The sequence below is a fragment of the Dipodomys merriami genome, unplaced genomic scaffold (assembly GCF_024711535.1).
Source record: "Dipodomys merriami isolate MVZ:Mamm:240054 unplaced genomic scaffold, mDipMer1.0.p SCAF_11, whole genome shotgun sequence".
Taxonomy (NCBI): domain Eukaryota; kingdom Metazoa; phylum Chordata; class Mammalia; order Rodentia; family Heteromyidae; genus Dipodomys; species Dipodomys merriami.
In genome coordinates, this window is record NW_027202382.1 from 13,136,150 (window position 1) to 13,158,629 (window position 22,480).

Sequence of the window (22,480 nt, forward strand, 5' to 3'; positions counted from 1 at the left end):
ACAGACTAAATGTAGCAGGTTCTTTAAAAGAATGAAACACAAATGGACTCAAGTCCATAAGCATAGTCTTTCCTCTATACATTTCTATTGGTGTTTTGGTCTGAGCCCCACCAGAATACCCAATAAACTCTGTTTACAGCAATCTTCTCTAGGTGGCATCTCCAAACACATTCAGACTCCAAATTTCTCATGCCTGCCAGTTCAAAGACTTAGGAACCCCATGGTCAGATTTAGTCATAGTAACAAGCTCACTTTTCTGGTATTAATTTTCTGTATTAGTCAGATTGTATCACTGTGACAAAATACCTGACATAAACAACTTGAAGGCAGAAAGATATGTTTTGACTCCTTGTCTCTTAAGTTTCCATCCATAGTCCTTGGCTCTGAATCTGATCCATGGTAAGACAGAACATCATGGTGTCAGGAGCTTGTGAAGGAAGAGGCTATTTGCCTCCTGGAAGACAGGAAGTTGCAAGGGTGGAAGACAAGCTATAAACCCCAGAAGCTGGGTGCTGGTATCTCACACCTGTAATCCTAGCTACTCAGGAGGCTGAGATCTGAGGATCACAGTTCAAAGCCAGCCTGGGCAGGAAAATTCCCTGAGACTCTTCTCCAATAAACCACTCAAAAAATCGGAAATGCGCTGTGGCTCAAGTGGTAGAACGTTTGCCTTGAGCTGAAGAGCTGAAGGACAGTGCCTAGGCCCAGAGTTCAAGCCCCACAACCAACCAAAACAACAACAACAAGAACAACAAAAAAAGATATAAATCCCAGGACATTATCCCTCACACACACTAATGACCTACTTCCTCCAGCTAGGCCCACTTCCTAAAGTTTCCACCATCTTCCCAAATAGCACCATAATCTAGGAATAAAGCCTTCAATACATTAGCCATTTGGAGTGCCACTTCATATCCAAACCACAAGAATCTAAAAACTCAAAACCTATTTCCTGATGTGAGCTTGCTTTGTAAAATTAGATTAAAATTCAGATAGTAAATTACTCTATTTCAGAGAATCTAATGAACTTTGAGAGCTCATCTCTCCAGCTTTGCCTGGAAATTCAGAGATTTTTAACTTCATACTTTCCTATATAAAAACAAAGCAAAAAAAAAAAAAAACTCACTTTCAAGCTGTGCACTGGTGGCTCACGCCTATAATCCTAGCTACTCAGGAGGCTGAGATCTGAGGATTGTAGTTCAAAGCCAGCCAGAGCAGGAATTCCGTGAGACTCATCTCCAATTAACTACCACAAAACCAGAAGTGGCGCTCTGGCTCAAAATGGTAGAGTACTAGCCTTGAGCAGAAAAGTTTAGTAACCAGGACCCAAGTTCAAACCCCATGACAGGGGCTTGGAAGGTGGCTCAGTGGTAGAGTGCTTGCCTTGCATGCATGAGGCCCTGGGTTCGATTCTTCAGCACCACATAAGCAAAAAAAGCCAGAAGTAGTGCTGTGGCTCTAGTGGTAGAGGGCTAACCTTGAGCTGAAGAGCTGACATGACAGTGCCCAGGCCCAGAGTTCAGGCCCGCAACCGACAAAAAAAAAACAAAAACAAAAAAACCATGGGGCTGGGAAGATAGCTCAGTGGTAGAGCGCTTGCCTTGCATGCCTGAGACCCTGGGTTCGATTCCTCAGCACCACATAAGCAAAATGAAAAAAGAGCCGGAAGTGGCGCTGTGGCTCAAGTGGTAGAGCGCTAGCCTTGAGCTGAAGAGCTGAGGGACAGCGCCCAGGCCCAGAGTTCAGGCCCCATGACCGGACCAAAAAAAAAAAAAAAACCCATGACAAAATATACACATACACACACACACACACACACACACACACACACACACACACACACACACACACACACACACACACACACACACACACACACACACACACACACACACACACCTCACTTTTATTAATAATCCTAGCTAATCAAGATCTGAGGACCAAGGTTTGACACATCTGGACAGAAAAGTCCACATGACTCCATCTCCAAAATAACAACAAAAAGCCAGACTGGAGGCATGGCTCAAATGGTAGAGTGCCAGTTTTAAGTGAAAAAGCTGAGCAAGAGTGCAAGACACTGAGTTCAAACCCTTGTGCTAACACACAAAATCATTTTCAGTTTTAGGCCAGTTTTCCAGTTCAGGTCTGTCACATCTACCTACCATCTCTTACAGCAGCAAAGGAATTGTATTATACATTTGCCTTCTTGAATAGATTGAAGTATCCATACAGCTCAACTGCTTAATTTTTTTTTTATGTGCTAGTCCTGGGGCTTGAACTCAGGGCCTAGCGGCTGTCCCTGAGTTTTTTGCTCGACTACTACAGTGCTGTTCTACCACTTGAGTCATAGCTGCACTTTGGGCTTTTTGGTGGTTAATTTGAGTTAAAAGTCTCATAAACATTCATTACTGCCTGGATTGTCTTCAAACCAAGATTCTCAGATCTTAGCCTCCTGATCACAGGCATATGCCATAGGTGCCAACTTGAACTATTTAATTTTTATAAAACTGCTACCTTGCCTAGTTAGGTCCAAAAAAAAAAGAAAGACTATGTTTTGACACCACAAATATGATTTCCTTGTTTCTGGTCTATATTTTCACATCAGTATTCTTATATTGCAATGATAAATATGGGCAAAATAAGTACCTAAAAGGTCATTGTTTTTCCTAATGATATCAAATAATGTACCTAGAAAATAGTCATGGGCCCCTGTTTTCACTGTATTTGATTCCAGTGCCCTGAATCTTGTATAAACATTTTTCTAATTTGAGGAAGAAAAGGGAAATAACAAAATGCTGAAATAAGGTTACAGGATGACCCATTGTAACAACAAGATGTACAAGACACTATGTTGAAAACGAAATCTTACAACTTTGGGGGTGGGAAGAGAGAAGTTGGAGAGGTGGGGAGGGAAGGTATGGTAGGGGGAAAAAAGGAGGAGGTAACAACACTCGATAGGAAATGTACTCATTACCTTATTCATATAACTGTAACCCCTCTGTACAGTATTTTTACAATAAAAATATATACAAAAAAGTCATGGGATAACATATGGGGGGAGGGAGTCATGGGATACACACACACACAAACACACACACATACACACACACACACAGTCTATTTGGGGGGCCCTCCAAGTCATTGTTCATCTTTTTTTCTTCTAAACCATCTATTTTTGTTTGGCCTAGTAAAGAATGTGCTGCTGATAACCTTTCCTCCAAATTTTCCTTCATTTTATAGCTCACATATTACACTATCTGATACATCCTCTTCTTGGTTGCAGTTTCTAATCAAATATAATTTAATATTGATATATTGAACTATATAGCATTGTTAATTGGGTAGAAATAATGAATGCTCTTGTAATCTTTTTTGTTGTTGATGTTGGTCATGGGGCTTGAACTCAAGGCCTGAACACTGTCCCCTTTATTGCTCAAGGCTAGCACTCTACCACTTTGAAACACAGCACCACTTCTGGTTTTCCAGTGGTTAACTGGAGATACGTCTCATGGACTTTTCTGCCTGAGCTGGCTTAGAACCAGAATCCTCAGATCTCAGCCTTCTGAATAGCTAAGACTACAGGCATGAGCCACTGGCATCCAGCGCAGTATCTATTTTTAAAAGGAACACCAGGGTAACTATCTGAAGCTTGGTTAAAGTTTCTGTGTATTGGCTGGGACCTCAGTAAAATCTCTGCCCCAGACTGACTGCACACTCCTACAAGCTGTGTCATCAGTACAGTCTGTACAGTAACATACTTAACCCAAGAATGCCACTCCCACTCTCCTAGGATATTCATAATGCATTTATCTGGGCAGATGACTGCTACTGCTTTCCCGTAGATGTTCATCCTACTAACGTAAATTGAATAACTTTTAGATAGCTTGTAAAGCGCCTGTCTTCCAGCATTTCTGAGCTCCTCATCTATTGAGGATCTCATGTTCCCAAGACACTTGCCTGAGTACAGTGGCTGAACTGGAGCCAATGGCCCTGGACTCCAACTCCTAAAGATATCTGGAAGGTGACATCTGCTACTCATCTTCCATAGTGACCTGACTCCTCCAGAATGACTCATATGTATGGTGATGAGCTTCTTCTCTAGATTCTGTGAATGGAGTCAACAAACTCCTATGGAAACACTTAAATGACTCAATAAGCTCACTAATAACATATAAGATTTGATGTTTACATTATCCTGAATAAAGGGCTACATGACTTTCAGTACTTTTTTAAACAGTGTTTGGTAGAATTTTCAGTTTTATGAAACTATCCAAGTCAAAGTTGTTCAGGGAAACAGGTCAACTCTGCCAAAAGTGACTTGAATTTCTCATTTCCAAGCATATTTCATCATATGTAACTGAATGCCAGATGCCAGGCTCTAGGAAATGTCTCTGAAACTACATGTTAACAATCATCTCAAGTACAATCTGGCTTCCACAAGGACAGTCTCTATACCTGGTTATCTCAGAGACAGACCCAGAAAAGAAAAAAATCTTATATTCTAAGGCTGGTAAGCCACAACGAAATCTGGAAGTTTCAAAAACACAAGGTACTTTGAAGGCAAGGTTCATTTATATTATGAACTCCAAAACTTAACTGAATAAAGATCAGCCTCAATGTTTTAAAATGCATATTCCTAGGCCTTCAGGATTGCCATTCAGTAGTTCTAGAGTAGAACTCCAATATTTTTTTGTATATAAAGTAAACAAGTAATTCTAATCCCAGGAGTCTGTAGAGAACAACTTCACAAACTTTCTAGAGGTCTTACAGCTTTCAATGCAGAGATAGATCAGGTGCCCCTCCCTCCAGACCCAGGCCAAGATAAAAGTAGAAGTGCCATTTCCAGTGTCCTTACCTACCGTACTGCATGCTATGCTGAACCCTTTATGAATTATTTCATTTAATCCTAATAAGCTAACCCTCTTGTGGCCATTTGCACATGTGACTACTGAATAGGTAAATTGCCCAAGATCCCTCAGCTCTAAGTAGCAGAGCTAAGATTGGGGCCCAGGCCTGAATCCAGGTCTGTTCTTAACTAGTCTGTCTTTGATTAAAGAGTTTCAGTGCCTGGTACATGACACAGACACAAATCTTTTTCTGCAGCTGAGTTGGTGACAAAACCCATGGATCACCGGGTAATTGGACAAACACTACAAAGGGAAGTTGATGATCAGGCAGACTTAAAAGTCGAGGTTCAAGCCGGACAGAACTATGGACAGATAGGCTTGCAAGACAATTATATTCCTGTAGTACAGATGGACAGAGAATAGAGATGAAGTGGGATTATGAGAGATGAACACATAAAAAGGCTTTAAAGAAACTGACTGGCTTCAGGGAAATCAATGAAATAGCACAGAAAGCTTTTGATCCATACAAGCCCAAGGGCTCTGGGTTCTCTTTAGCCTCTGAAATCTATTCCTGCATTTGTACTCTTCAACTGACAGAGAAAGTAATAAGTGTGCTGACTCAAATAAAACTTTGCAACTTGAGATCCTTGAAAGAATATCAGATACTTGTCCATCAGAGGATAACAATACCTAACTCACAGTTATGTACAATAAAAATTAAGTCAGGGGGCTGGGAAGGTGGCTCAGTGGTAGAGCGCTTGCCTTGCATGCATGAGGCCCTGGGTTCGATTCCTCAGCACCACATAAGCAAAAAAAAAAAAAAAAAAAGCCCGAAGTGGTACTGTGGCTCAAGTGGTACAGCGCTCGCCTTGAGCTGAAGAGCTGAGGGACAGTGCCCAGGCCCAGAGTTCAGGCCCCACAACCGGACCCAAAAAAAAAAAAAAATTAAGTCAGATGATTTGTTTAAAGTGTTCAGCATAATGCTGAACACATAGGAGTTGGAAAATGCAAGGGAAAATGCAAGCTCTAATGTCATTAAATACTATTAATTACTACTGTACCATGGTCCACTACTTCTCTGTGTGGTATCTCGTTTATTTGTGACAAACACAGGTTTTCTCTCCAGAGAAAACATTGTTAAAGGCTTTTTTTTTTATTTTTTTGCAACTCAAGAGTAAAAAGTCAATTTGCTCAAAGTAACTTATAGCTTTCCCTTTACATTTTAATACTGTCCAAAAATCAACCTGATACACCTATTCCATCCAAATTTGTTCTAAAGCTCTATTAGAAACAATCTTGTGATTGCCAGCTGAACTTTCAATCATTTTTTGGGGGGGGGAGGGGTCCGATCGTGGGGCCTGAACTCTGGGCCTGGGCGCTGTCCTTCAGCTCTTCAGCTCAAGGCCAGCACTCTACCACTTGAGCCACTTCTGGCTTTTTTCTTTTTGCCTATGTGGTGCTGAGGAATTGAATCCAGAGCCTCAGGCATGCAAGGCAAGCACTCTACCATTGAGCCACCTTCCCAGCCCCTCAATCATTTTCATCTTCCTCTTATAAGAAAGGAGATGCCTCAAAAAAAGAAAAAACAGACTTCATTTTCAGACACAAGATTCAAACAGGCAGTGAGTAGACCTGGCTGATGAACATATTCAATGAACATGACTGCAAGTGTCCTCACCACTGCTGATACATGAAGATACTCTCCATGCACTCATCTAGCTGTGTTGCTCACAGAGAAGAACTGATGAGACAGACCTTCTGACCTTGGTGACCTTGGATAGAAAGGAGTTGAAGAATCAGAATAAACTAGGCCTTTCCATGGATGGAAGAAGACTACTAGAAACCAGATTAAGGTCAAGAACAAGACTTCTCAAGACCTTCAGGATAAACAAGAAATCATTCTAGACACTTCAATGAAAAAGGGTGCTCCATGCCTCTGGGGAAAGGATAAATAGAGGGAACAAAAATATAAAACAACCTCATTTCTGCATTAGATGAGTCAGAGTGTAGTTCTGCTCCCATTAGTTGAGCCTGACATGAGTCCTGGAGATGATGTTCAGGCATGTTCCAGCTACCTCAAGAATAAAATAAACTTTGTGACCAAAAAAAAATAAAATGAAAGTTGCACATTTTAATTGGGGAAGTAGAAGTTCTCAGACAAGCCAGAACAGGTGCCAGCATTTCTCCACATTTGCAGCAGAGGTTGGAGCTCTTCAGCATCACTTTATCCAGTGCTTCCTGAGATGCTCTTTCAGCTGCGGAATGGAAGGCAGCAGTTGCTGACACTCATGACAACGAAGGGGCAGCTTCAAGAGCTCAGACGTCCCATCTTCGACAGTCACTCTGCCAGCCTCTTGCACCATTTTGATTATAGCTGCAATCAAAGACAAAAAGTTCAATTCTCAGTGTCTCTAGAAACCTAATGTAAGATACAAAAAAGAAAAGAAGACCCTAATCAAAACACCATGTATTCTTAAATCTGTTAAGCTTGAGGTTAGTCTTCACATTGAAAAACTGTACTTAAGATTCTAAATCTGATCAACCTACATTTGTAGTAATACAGTCCTTCAATACACACTCCTGGCTACTCTGTCAAGGACTTAATATAAGTGATTTAGTCTTAGTTGGTCTTTGGTAAATAGTAGTAGCTCTACTCATTAACCTCTCTATAGAACTTAAGTTCCACAATGTATATACATGCTTCCTCTACAATAAATAGCCTCCCCCTGTTTGTTAACATTCCTAACGTAAGGCAGTTGTCTTTCTCCTACCCAACTGATGCAGAAGAGATAAAAACCTGTTTCAACCCTTCTTATCTATAAACTTTCAAATAGTTTGGATATGATATGTCAAAATGTTCATGTATTAAAGGCTTGATCTCCAGCTAGTAGTGCTATTTGGAGAGATGGTAAAAAAAAAAAAAAAAAAAAAAACCTTTAGGAGATATGGCCTTGAAGGTTGTATCTTGTCCTAATTATGTCTCCCTCCCTTCTTTTTCCTTCTCCCTCCCTTCACCTGATCATGATGTTCTGCCTCACCCCAGCCAGAAACAAGAGCCCAATGGCCATGGACTAAAATCTCTAAAAAGGAAAAGAAAAAAAAAAAAGGTATATCTTTCCTCTAAGTTGTTTATGTAAGCTATTTTGTCACCATGACAAGTCAGAGTAACACAGACTCCACTAATTTTCATGAAAACCTCTAAGTCCCCTGTTTCTGAAATAAAATACTTCTTGACCCTGACATCCAGCTTACTAGCTCCCTCATGAAGGCTGCTCATATCAAAGTAGCAATCATATTACAATCCAAATATTCCAGTTGCTTTTGACACTGCTATCTTCATAGGAAACACAAAGTTCTATGTTTTGTTTTTGAGGCCGGGTTTTTAGTTAGCAAACAACTGAATCAAAGTAAAAAAACTGAGAAAAGGAAACAACTATGAAAACCAAGAAATATGGTTACCTTTTGATTCTAGGAAGTATTCTGTATTGAAAGAATTCCAATGTTTTTTGTTTTTAAGGCAAGGAGAATCAAAATCCTGGCTGATCACATGAAGATGTACATGGCTTGTTCAAAATTAAAAAAAAAAAAAAAAAAAAAAAAGGACCATTAAACTCAATAAAAACCATGGCTTACCCAAAATGCCAATAGTAGAGTTTGAGAAGTATGAGTAGAATCAAGTATTAATAGGATGTTCATTAAATACTATTCTTTAATTTAAAAATATTTGTCAGGCACCAGTGGCTCACTCCTGTAATCCTATCAATCTTAGGATCTCAGTTCAAAGCAAGCCTGGGCAGAAAAGTCCAGGAGACTTTTTTTTTTTTTTTTTTTGTCGGTCGTGGGGCTTGAATCGGGGCTTGGGCGCTGTCCCTGCGCTCTTCACCTCAAGGCTAGTGCTCTATCGCTTGAGCCACAGTGCCACTTCAGTTTTCCAGTGGTTTATTGAAGATAAGTCTCACGGACTTTCCTGACTTGGCTGGCTTTGAACTGTGATCCTCAGATCTCAGCCTCCTGAGTAGCTAGGATTACAGGCATGAGCCACCGGCGCCCAGCCGGTAGAGCTGTGGCTCAAGTGGTAAAGCACTAACCTTCAACACAAAAGCTCAGGGACAGCACCTAGGCCCTGATTTCAAGACCCAGGGCCAGAAAAGAGAGAGAGAGAGAGAGAGAGAGAGAGAGAGAGAGAGAGAGTGTGTGTGTTTAATGCGTAAGTTTCCACTAGAAGCTGGGTGTGGTGGCTCATACCCCTAACTCTACAGGGTTTTTCAACTGTCTTTTTTTTTTTTTTGGTCAGTCATGGGGTTTGAACTCTAGGCCTGGGCGCTGTCCCTGAGCTCTTCAGCTCAAGGCTAGCACTCTATCACTTGAGGCACAGTGCCACTTCTGGCTTTTTCTGTTTATGTGGTGCTGAGGAATCAAACCCAGGGCCTCCTGCATGCGAGGCAAGCACTCTACCACTGAGCCACCTTCTCAGCCCTATACTGTCTTTATTAACACAAAGTAAAACAACAATAGCAGCAAAAAGATGAGATGTAATTTCAAGACTTGTTTAAAACATTGTCATTTTTGTGTGTGCTACCAGATATAATGACTTCAGTTTAAATTCTATTTATTACCACTATAAACAATGACTATTTGAACAATATTCATGGAATATGACTATGAAAGAGTAATATACTACTAAATTACCGATACAAGGTACACATATGTAAATACATCTATATGTGTATAAAACATATATGCAATATATAAAGAGAGAGAACACATTTGTATTTGTGAGTCTGTTTGAGGGAATTAGAGGTAAGGAAGGGAAACAGAATGTTAGAAGATGAAGAATATCAAAATGCATTGCATTTGTGACTGAAGCTAGCAAAAGGAAACTCATTGAAAGCTGTTGACTAATAAGGGATAAGAGATGGGGAAAGTGACAGTGAAGTAGGACATCAATCTGATTAAAGCACAGTATGTAAATGTATGAAATACCAAATGATATTGTTTTGAACAATAAACATATACAAGACTGTTAAACAGATCTTGTCCAGTGTACAGGTCCTAATAGGAAGAGAGAAAGCAAAAATATAGAGAGGGTAAAGAAAGATGAATATGGTCAAAATATGCCATGTACACTTGTAAAAATGGAACAATGAAATTTGGGGGCGGTTCTTGGGTTTTTTAATTGTGAAAATACCATATAGAGGGGTTACAATTACATGAGCAAGACAATGAGTATATTTCTTATCAAGTATTGTTGCCTCCTCCTTTGTTTCCCCTTCCCATCCCTTCCCATCCCCACCTTCCCACCCCCCACTCCACCACCCCCCAACGATAAAAATTTGTTGAGATTGGTTTTAGAAAGGATGTGGGGATGAGAGAGTGACAGAGGGTGAGAATGATTAAGGTACACTGTGTGCATAGATGGACATGTCAAAATTAAGCCCTCTTGTACAATTAATTGATGCTAATAAAATTAGAAAAGAGGGAGAAAAAAATGGGAGTGTCAAAGGGAGGGAGGAAGGGAGGGAAGGACAGACAGATATTTCTTTAAATGAGGTCTAACATATATTCACCCTATGGCCTATCAATTCCAATTCTATTTACCCAAGAGCAAATGAAATGAAATATGTCCATATATATACATACATACATAACACGTAAATTTCAAAATTATTATACTGACCAGAAAAAAGAGTATACAATGTATAATCTCTTTTGTATGAAGCCCTAGAGCCAACCAAAGCAATCTATGCTGAACGAAATCAGAACAATGTTTGGTAGTAAAAAGGGAATGAGAAGAGAGAGGCACATGGGAACTTTCTGGATAATAGACATGTTTTGTATCTTGATCAGTGATAGTGACATGACTATACATACATACATATATATATATATATATATATGTCCAAACTGACAAAAAAAATCATACATCTCAGAATGTGTGCATATTAGTGCATGCAAATTTTGATGCAAAAAAAAGAATTATTATTTAAAAGGTATAAAGTTTCAGTTCAGGAAGATGATAAAAGTTATGGAAATGATGTCGGGCACCGGTGGCTCACGCCTGTAATCCTAGCTACTCAGGAGGCTGAGATCTGAGGATTGCAGTTCAAAGTCAGCCCGAGCAGGAAAGTCCATGAGACTCTCATCTCCAATAAACCACTAGAAAACCGGAAGTGGTGCTGTGGCTCAAGCGGTAGAGCACTGGCCTTGAACTGAAGAGCGCAAGGACAGCACCTAAGCCCAGAGTTCAAGCCCACAACTGACAAAAAAAAGTTATGGAAATGAATGATTGTATTGTTGTACAATACTTAATGGCAATGAACTGAGCATTTAAAAAGCAGGTGAGTACAGAGATATATGTCTGTAGTCTTTTTTTTTTTTTTTGGGGGGGGGTCCAGTTGTGGGGCCTGAACTCTGGGCCTGGACACTGTCACTCAGTTCTTCAGCTCAAGGCTAGCGCTCTACCACTTGAGCCTCAGTGCCACTTCCGGCTTTTTTTTCTTTTTGCTTATGTGGTGCTGAGGAATCAAACCCAGGGCCTCAAGCATGCAAGGCAAGTGCTTTACCACTGAGCCACCTTCCCAGCCCCTATGTTTGTAGTCTTAGCACTTGGGAGGCTATGGTAAGAGGATCACTCAAGCCCAGCAAGTTCAAGACCAGCCTGGGAAACATGGCAAGACTTCATCACAAAGCACAGATGATTAGTTAATAATTATAGAATAGACTAAAATGTAAATTCTACGTTGTTTGTTTTACCACATGTTTTCCAAAAGCTAGGCATGGGAAGGTATAGCATATGCTTAGCATATAAAAACCCCTAGCTCCTAACACACACAAATAAAGCTACAAATTCTGAAATCTGGTCTCATTATGTTCTTGCTTAGATCAAAGGAACTGTGGAGTTTCAGCTTTGCTTGCATTCTTGGAAAGAATTAATCATTCATTCCCAAATTCTTCTGAGTATAAACCAAAGAAAAAGAATCCCTGTACTTTTCTTTCATTTATTCTATGTACTAAGCTGCTCTTACAGAAGCTGTATTTGTTTCTTTAAGAGCAATGGTCCTTAATCATGGTATCTAATAGTCGCTGCTATAATTCCTCATGTGAGGATAATAAATCAATGTATCTAATAGTAGCTGCTATAATTCCTCATGTGAGGGTAATAAAGCTGCTTCATCTAGTTCACACATTAGGCCCTCTAAAGTTTCCATTTAGAGGGAAATAAAGAACCATATAGGATTAAATGACAGACAAGCAGGAACTCAAAGCTCGAAGGCAAGTCAGGCAGAGGAGTGAAAACTTCATCCCATTTACCCACCTCACAACATCCCATCCTACTCCCTTAGGCCTCAACCTATCCTCCCACCCAGTAAATGCAGGCTGGTCAAATGTACAAAAGCAGGAGGCACTAGCACTGCCAAGGCTTACCTCATGCTGGGAATGGCATGATAGCCCAGTCGGAAACGAAGTTTGCTGCATCCAGCAAAATCTGAAATCACCTTTTCTCCCACAGTATGCATATGTTTGAGAAGTTCAAGGTGTTCACTGGTCACAGCCTTCAAACTGGAAATGGAGGCCCATGGCAAGACCAGCCAATGATACCTGGCCTTAGGATATTTATCCTTAATCACCACCACCTGCTCATCTTTGTAAACCTAGCAAAAGGGCACAAGAGAAAACATCTACTGAAAATCTTCTGTGGCTTGAGACAGTCATCAAGGTATTTAATTACCATGACAATCCTATGGGAAAAAATTAGCGTCCCAATTTTAAGAAGTGAGAGCATTTAAAACTCAGATAGATTGATAGTGTCTTACACAAGTCACATAGTTACAAAGTGGGAAATCTAGAATTCCAACCCAGATCACATGAACTTGAGTCAAGTTTCCAACCATCAGACTAAACAAAATATGCCCATGATACACAGTACAAAGTAATTCCCAAAGACCTGATGCTAAATTTTCTGCAGACATCAATTCAAATTCATCCGCTCTGTGGAGCTCTACAGATGTGACCACCTGTTAACCATCAAGAAATTAAAACAGTAACTAAAGGCTCCTCCAAGGATGATGCCCATTAGTCCTAGGGCAATACTAGAGTCATGACACATTATCTAATGCTTCCCTAAAGGGGACATGAGGTATTTTAAATAACGCCCAGAAGTTTAAAAGATTAAAGACATGAAGGATATTTTCTTGGAGAACTTAGCTTTTCTCCAAAACCCATGTTACTATCTTTTTTGCCAAAGGCAAAAGCCATCTGTTCTCACAGAATAGTGCAGTGAAACAAATCCCACTCAGAACAGTCAATATCCTTTTATTTCATTTGCAATTATGGCCTCTGTGGTGTGGTCATGAAATGTACTTAACTTCCACAATTTTATTCTGACCTGCATTTTAGGGTCTTGCATAGAAATCTTCAAGCCTTGACTCCAGTGGCCCAGTGGTTCCTAAACAAAAAAGGACAAGATAAGCCAGGCACCAGTGGCTCATGCCTATAATCCTAGCTACTCAGGAGGCTAAGATCTGAGGATCATGGTTCAAAGCCAGCAGGAAAGTCCGTGAGACTCTTATCTCCAATAAACCACCAGAAAATCAGAAGTGGCGCTGTGGCTCAAGCAAGTAGCATGCTCCCCTTGAGCTGAAGAGCTGAGGGACAGCGCCCAAGCCCAGACTTCAAGCCCCACGACTGACAAAAAAAAAAAAGACAAGGTAAGTTGTAAATGTCAATAATTTGAATTTGGTATTAGCTACTGTGTGACAATGAAGTCCAACCAAACTTGGAAGTAAAGTTAGTTCTTGAAAATTAAACTACTCTTCTTTAGTTCAACCTATTGCCCTTTAGGACCATGGACCATTGGTACTATCTTCCTATAGTCTGACATGGGTCTGTCGATGGAGGGCAGTAATGCCAGTAACTTATTTTTTGCCCTTTTATGCACCAACTACAATCTGTCCGAGTTCCCACCTTGACATCAGTAGGTGAATTACATGATGTATGAAAAGTATTCCAGAAAACACTCTGCTAACCTTCTATAGAAACATAAACAACGAACCTATTTTAGTGTTAAGTACACTGCCATTACTGCCCTGCCTTCCTTCAAGTGGCATACCTTAAAACAAATAAAGAGACATTAACCCAAGTGATGTTCATGCCTCAAACAAGTGACTCTTTCATCATAGTTAACAGCCCTCATTATAGTTAATAACCCTCACACGTGTCTAGACTTTGCAGTGTACACAACAATTAAAGAGTAATTATATCTCATTTAATCCTCTATCAATCATATTACCCTCACCTTTTTGGCAGATGCATCTTTCCCCTTCTTTGGGGGCAGAGGATATTGGCTGGGGTCAGCAGTCCCAGGTTCCTGCTCTGTCATAGGCTCAGCTTCCTGGGCAACATCTCCTACGGAATTGCTGTTGCCTGACCTCTTTCTCTTCCTGTGTGTTCCTAGGCCAGAGCTCTTTGCCTCTTCCTCAAACTCTACAATATATGGATAAAGTTCATTCACCATATAGAGAACCTGGCCAGGTTGCAGCTTCATCTCTTGGTCCTTCCCAATTATGACTGAGTCAATGCTGGTGGGATTGACCCCTACCTATGGAATAATCAGAAAATAATTATAATAGTAGTAACATCATTAGTAATATAGTCACTGTTATGTCAGCCACTTACTATGTGCCAATAATTCTGTTTAATGTTCATCTATACTACTCAGTCACCTCCATATGCCAGAGAAGCTTTGACTGATTGGCATAGACATTCTAAAGGAAATCCCCCAAGAAACCCATCAAGGATAAAAACAGAAATCCAAGTTACAGTAGGCATACCTGCTTGACCTTGACATATCCCTTGTTACACTCTGCTTTCAACTGTACTGAAAGAGATTAGAGAAAAAAATAACACAAATGCAACAAAAACCAGGTAGGTACTTGCTTCTATTTTCCCCAGAGGATAATGAAGTCTTAGTACAGAAGGCAATGGGACAGATGAGCAACTGCCTGATCTGCAGGTGGCTGGGTCTCTAAATCCCACCAGTTTTTAAGAGCTACAGATCCCTTCCATAAAATATCTACTGGTCTGTGTGCTGTCTCAGCTATTGCTAATGTCCTATGAACCAGCTACAATGAATTCCTACCCATTTCCCTTTGCCTTGAACCCTTGGTTCTTCTGGATCACACACCCTGACAACAGAAAAAGTCTAAGCTCTTAGTGTAAGATCCTTAAAAAAAAAACTTCCAAGGGCAGGAGTATAGCTCACTGGTAGTGCTTATCTAGTATGTTCAAAGCCCTCGGTTTGATCCCCAAATCAAAACCACAACAATCAAAAAAAAAAAAAATCAGATGCTTTCAACAGAGAAAAAGGTAAAAGTATGTTCATGGAAAACAAAAGGAAGTTCAGCTAGCATTGAAATGGAAAGATTATTCTAGAAAGAGATTGCAGAGATGACAAATATTCTTGAACATGTTTGAAAACAGGTAACATTAAGCACTCATGTTCACATAAGTGAATAAAGTATCAGGTTGAGATAGGGAACAAGACATACCAGCTCTCTGTTCTTTTCTAGCTCTCTATCCCTCTTGCTGTTCTTTTCTCGCTCTCGCTCTCTCTCTCTCTCTCTCTCTCTTCCTCTCTCTCTGCCTTTTTCTAGCTTTCTCTGTTCTTTTCTAGCTCTCTATCCCTCTTGCTGTTCTTTTCTCACTCTCTCTCCTCTTTCTCTCTCTCTCTCTCTGCCTTTTTCTAGCTCTCTCTGCTCTCTCTGTTCTTTTCTAGCTCTCTGCTCTCTCTGATCTTTCCTAGCTCTCTCTCTGTTCTTTTCTAGCTCTTTTCTCTCTTTCCTCTCTCTCTTTCCTTCTTTTCCCAGCTCCCAGCTCTCTCTCTCATTCCCAGGCCTTTCCCAGCCACGTGGAGTGCCAACCTTGCCTGGTCCAGCAGGTCTACTGAATAAACCTCCCCTTACCTGAAAAAAAAAAAAAAAAGACATACCATAGCTGTACACCAGATTTTGAGAAGGCAAAGGACTGGCTCCCACCCACAAATGTCCCTGCAGTGAGGAGGAGGACAGAAACAGTGGCTACTTTAGTAGCTTGGACCTAACCTACTCAAACATAGCTTTTCTTCCCTACATATGGACTAAATCACAAAGAAAGTGTATTATCAGTGCAGATGACAGCTGTCTAAGTCTAGAATGCTTAGGAGTATAGGATCACACTGCAGGCAGCAGTGCACAAGTCCTAAGTTTATGGGGGTGGGCGGGGGGGGGGGGACACAGGGGAAGAAGGTAAATAGTAAGGCTTTTTCCTAAGTGCATAAACTTCAAGGAGGACAAAGTCTATTTATAAAATAGTATTCTTTGTGTGAGGCAAGATTTCTCAGATACAATTTCCATCTGAATACGCTAGAATTTATCTGCCTTGCTGCCAAAAGCACAATCTCCTAGGAAAGCAAGATGCAGGACTCAAATCCACCATCCCATGGTAACAGAACAGATCTTGCCTGCTCACCCCTTCATCCTACCCTGCCTTGAATGTTACCACATTGGGTGGGTAGAATCAAGAATGAAAAAGGCCTGGTGTTAGCTAAAAAAGCTTAGTTCCTGAGGCATTTTGGTGGGTGATCAAGGGGTAGGGGAGGGAATACAATAGGTTTTGCCTCAAGAACACCCAGGAAAAGTGCATTTCTTATTATCACTATTTTCTAGATACAAACATGATAATCTTGAAATTCTTATAGTTAGTTACCTTGCTGTCGAGAACATTTCTTATCAGTGATCTTGGTCTCTGGGCTGCGCCCAATCACAACTGTTTCTAAATGTGGAAGTTTGATTCGATGCTGCTGGCTGTCCTGTCTCACCAACCAGCACACCCGCATCATCACTCTGAGAGACAAAAGGAGAGAAACACTGAAATGCCCAATATGTTAGTTTTATTTTTACTATAACCAGTCCTCCAGGCCATACTCCATCACTACCATACATGTGATTTCTCAGCTGTTCATCAAAGTAAGTGACTCACATGGCAAGTCTCAATCTTACCTATAAATCTGTGATGACAGGACTCAAGAGGCTGCTGTGAGGATTAAATTAGGTAATGTATTTACCTCACTGCCTCAATCACCCTAACCTAAAATTAGCTATACATTTACTGATATACTGTATGTGCTGAACATTTGGCTATATTCTGAGGTTCCATCAGAGATGAATAAAACATTGTTCCTGTGCTTGAAGAGCCTGCGGTATAGTGAGGCTTACAGACACATACCAATTATCGCAACATAAAGTAGTATGCACTATAAATGCTGAAATGCAGCATGAGCCCAGTGAGAGGACTGATTAAAAAAAGATTAAGTTTATGCAGAGTTTTAAAGGATAGGCAGAAGTCTGCCTATCAAAGAACTAAGAATGTAAGAGTGATTATATCCTTCGATTTTTACATTATCTATGTGTGTTAGTTTCCCTTTCTTTCCTTTTTGGTTTTGTTGGATTTTTGGTTGGGGGAGGGGAGTTTTGGGGGAGGGAATCTTCTTGTTCTTACTTTTGATGGTACTGAACACTGAACTCATGGCTTTGCACTTACAAAGACATGACATTATGCCTCTTAAGCTATCTCCCAGCCCTTTTTGTCATCATTCTTTTTCAAACAGAGATATATTTACTCTGGCTGGCCTGGACCATGAAGTTCCTATATAAGCTTCCCATGTACTTAGGAAGATAGGCATGCACTGCTGCATCCAGCTATTGATTGAAATAAGTTCTCGTGTTTAAGGCCTGGGCTGGCCTTGAGCTGTGAGTCTCCTAATCTCTACCTCCTGAATAGCTGGGATTATAAGGGTGAGCCACCAGTATACAGCATAGTTTTCCTTTCTTAATTAATTTACTGATATTTTAACAATTTTTTACTCCCGTCACAATAAATATGCAAATCTATAATTTCTAAAGTGTGATTATGGTATCTTTGTATAATGTACAACCTACACAAGAATAAGGGGGCTGATACTCTTTTGAAAAAACAACTTTTATAGGCAGACATTAGAAGAGAAAGAAATTCAGAGGCAATATGAGGCCTGAAAAATCAGAAGCAAAGGAGAAAAAAGAACAGTCAAGAGAAATCTGGAGGATAAATTTAATTTCTAATGATATTTGGAAAATGACAAAAGTATAAAGGGAGGCAGAAAGATTTCTAAGTTGGAAGATGGCTATTAACCACAATAAGGACACAAAGGATGGAGTAAAGGTAAAGAAGGTCCACAAATTGGTTTGCATGGCCTGTGGAAGATCCAAAAGTCAAGCTAGGATATATAGATATTAAATTCAGGAGAGAGGAACATATATATTTGAAAAGTATATTGATACTTTTCATAGTATACTGATACTTGTCATAAAAGTTGAGTCAGGGGCTGGGAAGGTGGCTCAGTGGTAGAGTGCTTGCCTTGCATGCATGAGGCCCTGGGTTCGATTCCTCAGTACCACGTAAGAAAAAAGAAAAAAGTCAGAAGTGGCGCTGTGGCTCAAGTGGTACAGCGCTAGCCTTGAGCTGAAGAGCTGAGGGACAGCGCCCAGGCCCAGAGTTCAGGCCCCACAAACGGACCCAAAAAAAAAACCCAACAAAGTTGAGTCAAAGAAAGAATAGCCCAATGTGTTAGTTCTATTGTTACTATAACCAGAAACAACCTAAAGAGAGAAATTACTTATTTTGCTCAGAGAGTTTAGACTTTCATAAAGGGGCAGAAAAGCTGATAATATGGTAGACAGAAAGCAGGGCAGAGCAAAAGCAGTAAGGAGCCCCTAAGGACACAACCCTATTGACCTACTTCCTCCAACCAGGCTCCACCCTGGCTCCACCCTCTACAGTTCCACCACTTCCCAACAGTCTATTCAAGGTTTGAATCCAGCAGTGGATGAACCATTCATTATATCAGACCTAATTGTTTCCGGAAGCACCCACATAGACACACCCAGACACATCCATCACTCATCTGAGTGCTTCTTAATCCAACATCAGAAAGATGCAGAAACTGGCACCAAGGCTCACACCTGTAATCCTAGCTTCTCAGTATGTTGAGACCTGAGGATTGTGGTTTGAAATCAATCCAGGCAGGAAAGTCTGTAAGACTCCTATCTCCAATTAACCACCAAAAAGCTGTGACTCAAACAGTAGAGCACTAATGTTGAGCAAAAAAGCCCAGGGCCAACTGAGAGAGAGCAAGGGAAGGGGTAACACTGTCCAAGAAGAAATATACTCTACCTTATTTATATAACTGCAATGCTTATATAACTAACCTTAACTAACCTCTGTACATCACCCTTATAAAAACAATTTTTAAAAGATTCACATACACTGGGACATGATAAATTATATTCACACACAGTGAGACCAGGAAGACACTCTCAGGAGAGGAACAAAATGGTGCAATGCCTATGTGCCTCTGATCATACAAAATAATACTTACAAAATGTACTCCAGGAAATAGAAACAAGGTTTTTCATTTGTTTTAATTAAAAAAAAAAAAAAGCGAGGGGCTGGGAATGTGGCTTAATGGTAAGAGTACTTGTCTAGCATGCATGAAGCCCTGGGTTCCATTCCTCAGCACCACATAAACAGAAAAAAGCCGGAAGTGGTACAATGGCTCAAGTGGTAGAGTGCTAGCCTTGGGCAAAAAGAAGCCCAGGGACAGTGCTCAGACCCTGAGTTCAAGTCCCAGGACTGGCAATAAATAAATAAATAAATATTCACAGAAAAAAAAAACTCAGGACCTGAGTTCAAACTGCATGCACAAGTCCATGCATGTATGCACACACGCGTGCAGACACACACACACACTCAACTAGCTAAAAAGCTGAGGTTTAATATAATCATTATATGACAATTGCCAGGTTTTGAGCTTCAGAATAAAATTAAAGACTAAAGTCAAAGAACGTTTTTTGTCAACAACTGTATATGAACACACATTAATAGAAACATAATATAATATAGGCCAGAAAAATTCAAAGGCATACGGCAAGTCTCTGGGAAGGAGCTGACACAAGAACATGAAGAATTATTTGTAGGGCTGAAGCTGTAACTCAACTGATAGTGTGTCCATCTGTACAAGGCCCTGGGTTCAATCCTCAGTACTAGAAAAAAAGGAAGAAAAAAAAAAGACAGATGTAAATCTAAATTCTTAAACCTGGACCCTATATGATAATGGTACTACAAGCAAGTCCTATTTTGAAATATTGTATTTTCAAAGTCTATTTTTTATATTTGCTGTAATTGATAAATAAGCAGGTGATGGTCTAAGAAGTAAGAAATGTCTTCAATGGGAATGGAAGGAAAAAAGTCATGTGGTAACTAATGACTCCTATTGACAATTAAAAAAAGAAAAATCCAGCAGGAAGGCAGAAGGCAAAGATAGGGAGGAATCCAATGGACAGCTGGAATTATGGTCGGCCCTTGAAGGGTAACTATCTCTTTGGCTCATACTCAACTAATACATAACCAAACATTATATTCCCTCTGAAGTTCTGAAGTTAGATGTTGCTATTCACTAATCCCTAAGAATACATACTAATATATACTCAATCATTATACATAATACATACTAATACATACTCAAACTATTCCCTCAAAGTTCTGAAGTTAGATGTTACTATTCACTAATCTCTAAGAAGTTGACACAGTTATTGAACAATGCTTACATAATTAATCTTAAACAGTATTTTGGCTCAGTTTAGCCTCCAGACTCAACTTCCCAGATCAAAGGGTTTTAGAAAATTGGGAACTCAGGATTTTTCTGAATCTCCAATTCAGTCCCTCCAGTAAAACTCAATAAACTGCAAGCTGTTTGACAGTAAAAGTCATGTCTATTTTTGCTTATCAATTTGCCTCTAACATTCAATGCAATATTTGGCATATAGCAAGTATATAATAAATATTTACAAGTGAATAATGATTGAACAACCCTATTCAGGTTCTCCTCCTTTTCTTCAACTTGTTCCTCTTCTTATGGTAGAATCCTCAAAGAAAGGAGGTGAGCATTCTACTATCTTCTACTTTTTAAGCTAAATTTTCATTTTTAAGCTCTATACTTTTCACTGCAAAGTTGTGGGAATTTCTCAGAAAAATTTTGATTGTGTTGTAAGAGGATTACATCTTAAGTGATTTGACAGGCCATACAAAGCCAAAAGTGTGGAGCACTATTGTCTAATAGAATTTTCTGCAATGATGGAAACCTTCAATGTCTACCCTATACAATAAGTTGGCCCCTATATGTCAGCTAAGCATCTAAAGTGTAACTAATAAAACAAGGAACTGAATTTTTCACTTTAGATTTCTTTCCTTCCACTTAAAGTTAAGAAACTATATGTGGCTGGAGAACGGTTATGTGGGAAGCCAGAGAGAGAGAAGCCAGTTAGAAGACCATGATATTTCAGGTGAAAGATGATGAAGCCTAATAAAGTAGGACAACACAGTCATCCTCCTTATCCACAGTTTCACTTTCCATGGTTTCAGTTACCCACAGTCAACCATGATCTAAAAATATTAAACATTAAACATAAAACTCAAGAAGTAAGCATTTCATGATTTAAATGACTTTTTTAATATATTGTTGTGATTTTTGTTATTAAACTAATTTATAAATTTAATTTCTTCATAGACATGTATATTTAGGGAAAAACTATATAAATTTTAGTATGTTCTAGTTTCAATCATTCACTGAATGTGTCCCTCATAGTAAGCAAATATTGCAGTAGAGACAGACTAAAGAGCACAGGTTTAGCTGGTAAAACTAATCAGGACTTAGTGATAGATATAATAAAGTAAGTGCAAGGAAGATTGTTGAGTTCAGCCTCAGGTCTCTGAATTTCAACTGTCTGCTGGACTTAATGACAGAAATGTCCACTAGGGTAGTCAGCTGTGACAGTTAATATCAAAATGTCACTGAATGACCTAAGACAAGTTATTTAAAGTCAGCACTAAGGTCATTTCTGTGAATAGGATTAAAGCAAAAGCTGCAGACTTGTACGAAGATCCTTCCAAAGTCATTACTGGGCAACTAAATGAAAGGGCATAAATCTACATTGTCTCCCCCACAAGGACAACTCCTGCCTTCAGAGTTCTATAAAATCACCAATAGAAGTCAAATTTCCAAAAGACTCCAAACGTGGGCCCCATAATTCCACACAAATACTACTCCCCCCTCCACACACACACACACTTTATTATCTATCACTGGTCTGTCTGGGAAAAGCTTGCTTCTCGAAGGCCTGCGGAAGCTGCGAGGGGTGAGCTCTCAGGAAGGCCGTGCTCTCTTTGGTTAGACAGTGCTTGCCATCTTTTTTCTGCTTGTGTTGCTAACAGCTCGTTCCTGGTGTCGGAAACACACGGGAACAGACACGAAACGAGGCCAAGACGCGCGTGGCCGTCTAACACGCTCACGGGAGCAGGAGGGGAGGCTGGAGCAAGGCTTGTGGCGAGACAACCTCCGAGGAGTCGCTTAAGGTTTACCGCTCACGGCGGGCAGCCGCTCCGGCCTAAAACCCGCACGCGCCTCCGAACGAGGTGAGCCGACCGCGTTACCTCCAGTGGACGGGAAAGAACGCGTTCACGACACTCCGTCCGTCCGTCCCTCGCCGCTTCCGGCGCTGCGTGAT

At 40.2% G+C, this 22,480-nt stretch overlaps 1 protein-coding gene across 10 annotated transcripts; it reads right to left on the reverse strand.

Moving 5' to 3' along the window:
• Positions 1-6,958: 6,958 nt before the first annotated feature.
• On the reverse strand, positions 6,959-22,480 carry Aptx (aprataxin). Of its 10 annotated transcripts, none has more exons than XM_070008599.1 (9): positions 22,407-22,464; positions 19,915-19,960; positions 16,590-16,726; positions 14,678-14,724; positions 14,143-14,445; positions 13,234-13,293; positions 12,273-12,499; positions 8,307-8,410; positions 6,959-7,221 (listed from the first exon to the last, which is right to left on the reverse strand). In XM_070008599.1, exons 3-9 carry the CDS (start codon positions 16,720-16,722, stop codon positions 7,067-7,069), a joined length of 1,029 nt encoding a protein of 342 aa, XP_069864700.1. In that variant the 5' UTR covers positions 16,723-16,726; positions 19,915-19,960; positions 22,407-22,464; the 3' UTR covers positions 6,959-7,066. The 10 variants fall into 10 exon arrangements, with proteins under 10 accessions (XP_069864700.1, XP_069864709.1, XP_069864691.1 ...); XM_070008608.1 differs by lacking the exon at positions 22,407-22,464 and adding an exon at positions 22,045-22,325; XM_070008590.1 differs by lacking the exon at positions 19,915-19,960 and having other exon boundaries at positions 22,407-22,480.

Bases quoted from the DNA above. Each gene is read 5' to 3' on its own strand.
- Aptx (XM_070008581.1), bottom strand. From the start codon at position 19,878: ATGTTCTTGTGTCAGCTCCTTCCCAGAGACTTGCC. The intron at 16,727-19,843 runs GTATGCCTTTGA...TTTGTCTCTCAG, and splicing joins CTCCTTCCCAGAGACTTGCC to AGTGATGATGCGGGTGTGCT. The intron at 14,725-16,589 runs GTAACTAACTAT...AATCTCTTTCAG, and splicing joins GAAATGTTCTCGACAGCAAG to TACAGTTGAAAGCAGAGTGT.